We start from the raw sequence: 5,211 nt of genomic DNA, 5'->3' as shown, positions 1-5,211 counted from the left end.
CAGAGATCCTTTTAAAAGAGAAGTTATATCATGGCCCTCTTCTGGTCAAAACTGTCCTCTGACTCTTCATCCCACTCAGATCAAAGGTCAGATCCAACCCCATTCCCCTCAAGCCCACCTGCTCCGGCCACACCTCTGACATCACCTCAGTTTCTCTCTGTCCAGCCCTCCTGGCCTCCTTGTTCTTCTGGGAACACAGACGCCTTCCTGCTATAGTGCATTTGGACTGGAGGATCCTCTGCCTGGAAAGAACTTCCCCAGACATCCTCATGTCCCTCAAATCCTTCCTCAAGTCACCTTTGCAACAAGGCACACACTGGCCACCCAGCACAATAGCCACCTTCCCTGTCCCCACTGCCCACATCCTGGATCACCTGTCTAACAGCACTTACCACCTTCTAGCACTTTCCTTCCTTACTCTGGTAATAGTTATAGTGTATTTATCATCTGCCTCTTTCCACTGGAACATGTGCTACAAAAGGCCAGAGATTTTTCTGATTTTACTTCAGTGGTGTTCCCCAGATGCAGAACCATTCTGTCCTATGTCTGGCCAATGACAAAGGTCAGTTGAATGAATGATCACTGTAGAGCACCTCCCTATTCTAAAGGCAGTATCTTTATTAACATAGACTTAGGCAAATGCTGTTTTGTGGCAGCTACAGCACAAGGTCCCCTCACACTGAGATAGAGGCCGCCTATGTTTTTCTCAGCAGTGCTGCTTGTGTGCCCTCCTTCCCCCATCCCTCTTTCCACAGCAACGACCCCCATGCCCCCCACCCCAGCACACTGCAGCACACAACCAGGTTCTCTCTTCAGGAAAGAACAGTCCTTGATGATGGGTCCAATTTCACAGACAAATATAAATCTAAATTAGACTCTGCTTTATAGATTCATGAGTTGGGATTGGATTCAGCACCAAGATCACTAGAACCAGGGCAGGGATAGAGGTCAGGAGAGCAGAGCAGAACAGAAGCTCTAGAAGCAGGGCAGGAGGTGAATGGCTCTGAACATTTGTCTCAGAATGCACAGAGACCCCCGTGTGCAGGGGCCGCCCTGGGCGATGTCTGAGCCTCTGTGGTCACAGCTCCCACTGGACAAGTTTCCACTGATGGGACAAGGACGACGGAGCAGTGAAGGTGACCCAGCTAAGGACTGACCACATAAAGCACATGAAGAACTGAACAGCAACTAGGCACAGGCCCAGTCCACACTGGGCTCCTCACAGCCTTCTCCACCCCCACCTGCAATAGACGCAGCACAGTGAACATACAGATTCTGGAAGGTTCTCAGGTCTTTATTTGCTCTCTCAAATTCTAGGAATTGACCTATTTAATTAATCCATCAACCTCTCATAGCAAATATTTGAGAAAACAAATTTATATTTAGATTTTTATTTTCTGGTTTTTTTTTTTTTTTTCTTTTTTGAGACGGAGTCACGCTTTGTCGCCCAGGCTGGAGTGCAGTGATGCCATCTTGGCTCGCTACAAGCTCCACCTCCTGGGTTCACGCCATTCTCCTGCCTCAGCCTCCGAGTAGCTGGGACTACAAGGGCGCACCGCGGCTAATTTTTTGTATTTTTAGTAGAGACAGGGTTTCACCGTGTTAGCCAGGATGGTCTCGATCTCCTGACTTCGTGATCCGCCCGCCTCAGCCTCCCAAAGTGCTGGGATTACAGGCGTGAGCCACCGCGCCCGGCAGATTCTTATTTTCTGTAGGGAAGTAAGAAGTTGCAGCTCAGTGCACATAAAGTTGAGACTGAGATGGAGACATCCAGCCCCACCTCTCTGGAACAGGAAAGATGACTGGGGAGGAAACACTGGTCAGCGTGGGAACAGGGGTCACGGTGGACACAGGGGTGGGCTGTCTCTCCACCTCCTCACATTATGCTAACAGGGACACAGACACGTTCAGATGCCTTTGCAGAAAGAGAGGCCAGAGTCTCCTGAAGTCACAAAAGGAGAGGCGTGAAGAAATCTTGCATCTCAGCCCCACACAAGACAGTTGTCTCAGGCTACAGAAAACAACAGTCATGGACAAATTCAAGTCAGTCATGGTAAGTGATGACACTCTGAACAGCCACCACACTTGAAACGTCACAATCAAAGAATCTCCATTACGCAGGCCTTTCCCCTCTGTCCCCGTGCCCCCTACTCTAGACCCCAAGAATCTCACCTTTTCAAGCTGTGAGAGACACATCAGAGCCCTGGGCACTGTCGCTGGCTGGAGAAGAACAAAAACAGGAGCTGGTCAGAGCCCGCAGGAGACGTGGGACAGGAGGAATTATGGGGTGGGTGAGCTCCTCCACACACCCACCCCTAACACTTACACACAGCCTGAGAGTAGCTCCCTCCTTTTCCACCTGTAGGAAGAAAATATCCTGTGAGGGGACTGGGAGGAAGCAGGGCCATAAGATCTTACCGGAACCTCCTAGTTTTGGACCCAAGAGAAATTTCCAGAACTATGACTACAGACCCAGGGCAGGATCAGGAAACAGGGGGAAAGCAGGTGTGTGTCCTGGACCAACTGCCCTCCTAAGGTCTGTCCTTAGCAGGGACCTTCCCCTGACTCATGAATGCTGGAATCAGGACCCCAACAGCACAACCATCAAGGTGATACATCCGTCCTTCATTGTCACATGTGCTGCACAAAAGAGTAAGTGCTGGCACACAGGGTCCCAGGCTGGGTTAGCCCCTGTGTGGATGCTGCTTCCCAGGAATGAGTCAGGGAACATTTCTACCTGGGGCTTGAAACCCCCAGAGGGACAAGAAAACCCAGACCCCACCCCTCACCCCTTCCCTACCTGAGCTCTTCCTCCTCCACATCACAGCAGCGACCACAGCTCCGGTGACCACAACTGCTAGGACAGCCAGGCCAGCAACAATGCCCACGATGGGGATGGTGGACTGGGAAGATGGCTCTGGGAAAGGAGGGGAAGATGAGGGGCCCTGACCCTGCTGAAGGGCTCCAGAAGGGCTCCTGCTTTCCCTGAGAAGAGACATGACCCCTCATCCCCCTCCTTACCCCATCTCAGGGTGAGGGGCTCCGGCAGCCCCTTGTGCTGCACATGGCACGTGTATCTCTGCTCTTCTCCAGAAGGCACCACCACAGCTCCCCACTTCTGGAAGGTTCCATCCCCTGCGGGCCTGGTCTCCACAAGTTCGGTGTCCTGAGTTTGATCCTCCCCATCCCGCTGCCAGGTCAGTGTGATCTCCGCAGGGTAGAAGCCCAGGGCCCAGCACCTCAGGGTGGCCTCATGGTCAGAGACGGGGTGGTGGGTCACGTGTGTCTTTGGGGGATCTGATGGGAAGAGTCAGAAAATTCAGGGGCTTTGTATCTCTCATGGGACACCCCAGCAGCACGCATGTGACCATCCTGAGAATGAACAGGACACCTGGGGTGGGGAAGGGAGCACAGAACCCAGACACCAGCCTGGACACAGGCATCTGGGATAATCTCCTATTCCTTGGAGAGTTCTAGTCTCTGAGGGAGGAACAGGGACTTCTGGTCCTGACCTGAGTGGAGGCCGAGGGACTGAGAAAAGCTGGAATCAGACCTTCAAACGCATTGAGTGTGAGGCAGAGAACAAGGCCTGAGAGAAGATTTCACGGTGCCCAAGGCTGCTGCAGGGTTCAAAGGAGACCCCTGATCAGTATTCTAGGGACTGTCTTCCCCTCCATTTCCTCAGAGACGTCATCCCTTAATTGTCTTAGAGAGCAGAGGGGGCCCTCAGAGGAAATCAGCAAAACTCATGCCATTCTCCGTTCAAGGGAGGGGACATTCTAGCGCTGATCCCATATTCCTCCCCTCCTCATGGGAGGCCATCCCGGGCAATCTAGAGGTGATGGGGAAGGCTCCCCACTGCCCCTGGTACCCGCACGCTGCAGTGTCTCCTTCCCGTTCTCCAGGTATCTGCGGAGCCACTCCACGCACGTCCCCTCCAGGTAGGCTCTCAGCTTCTCCGCCGCACGGGCCGCCTCCCACTTGCGCTGGGTGTTCTGAGCCGCCATGTCCGCGGCCGTCCAGGAGCGCAGGTCCTCGTTCAGGGCGATGTAATCCTTGCCGTCGTAGGCGTACTGGTCATACCCGCGGAGGAGGCGCCCGTCGGGTCCCAGGTCGCAGCCGTACATCTTCTGGAGGGTGTGAGACCCTGGCCCCGCCCCCGCGGTCAGCTCTTCCCCGGAGCCCCGCCCCGCCCCGACCAACCCGCGGGGATTTTGGCCTAAACTGAAAATGAAACCGGGTAAACGCGCCTGGGGCTCTCTCCAGTCCAGGGTCTGGGCTGGTCCCGCGGCCTCGGGCCGGATCTCGGACCCGGAGACTCGGGGCCACCCGGGCCGTCCGTGGGGGATGGGGAGGGGTCGTGACCTGCGCCCCGGGCCGGGGCCACCCACCCCACTCGCTCTGGTTGTAGTAGCCGCGCAGGTTCCGCAGGCTCACTCGGTGAGTCTGTGCGTGGGCCTCGGCGTTCCGTGTCTGCTCTTCCCAATACTCCGGCCCCTCCTGCTCCGCCCACGGCGCCCGCGGCTCCTCTCTCGGACTCGCGGCGTCGCTGTCGAACCGCAGGAACTGCGTGTCGTCCACGTAGCCCACGGCGATGAAGCGGGGCTCCCAGCGGCCGGGCCGGGACACGGCGGTGTGGAAATACCTCAAGGAGTGCGAGCCTGGGGGCGAGGAGAGGCTGAGACCGGCCCGACCCTCCTCCCCGCGCGGCTCCCCGGGTCCTGCGCCCCCGCCTGCGGTCCCCTCGCTCCTCCCCGCAGAGGCCGTTTCCCTCCCGACCCCGCACTCACCGGCCCAGGTCTCGGTCAGGGCCAGGGCCCCCGAGAGCAGCAGGAGGAGGGTTCGGGGCGCCATGACCCGAACCCTCGGCGTCTCAGGAGACTCTGAACCCGGATGGGCGCGTGGGGACCTTAGAACTGGGACCGCGGCGACGCTGATTGGCTTCTCTAGACATCCGACACCCAATGAGAGTGGGAACTGGGACGCGTCACGAGTATCCTGGAGGAAGGACCCGACACAGGTTGGGAGAAGAAGTGAAACTAGGGCAGTGGGGAATCCCCAACTCTGCGCCTCTCCAATGCAGACAAGGCTCTCGGAGCCTGAGACCCTGAGAGCCACGCCCGGGACCTGGGACTTCGTCTTGATCCCTCTTCTCCTACACCAAGCCTCTTTGTCACACTGTCTGCCTGAGTCCTGGAAAAGGATCTGTCT

At 56.5% G+C, this 5,211-nt stretch overlaps 1 protein-coding gene across 1 annotated transcript; it reads right to left on the bottom strand.

Moving 5' to 3' along the window:
* Nucleotides 1-1,276: 1,276 nt before the first annotated feature.
* LOC135970333 (patr class I histocompatibility antigen, B-2 alpha chain-like) lies at nucleotides 1,277-4,859 on the bottom strand. The gene is given in 9 exon segments (XM_065543022.2): nucleotides 1,277-2,011; nucleotides 2,173-2,192; nucleotides 2,195-2,220; nucleotides 2,327-2,359; nucleotides 2,801-2,917; nucleotides 3,022-3,297; nucleotides 3,872-4,147; nucleotides 4,392-4,661; nucleotides 4,791-4,859. Coding segments are annotated over 9 exon segments (1,212 nt in total). The 5' UTR covers nucleotides 4,855-4,859; the 3' UTR covers nucleotides 1,277-1,881.
* Between the last annotated feature and the right edge of the window lie 352 nt (nucleotides 4,860-5,211).

Source organism: Macaca fascicularis, chromosome 4, assembly GCF_037993035.2.
Source record: "Macaca fascicularis isolate 582-1 chromosome 4, T2T-MFA8v1.1".
In the NCBI taxonomy this organism is placed as follows: Eukaryota; Metazoa; Chordata; class Mammalia; order Primates; family Cercopithecidae; genus Macaca; species Macaca fascicularis.
This window is presented reverse-complemented; position numbering and strand designations above follow the sequence as displayed.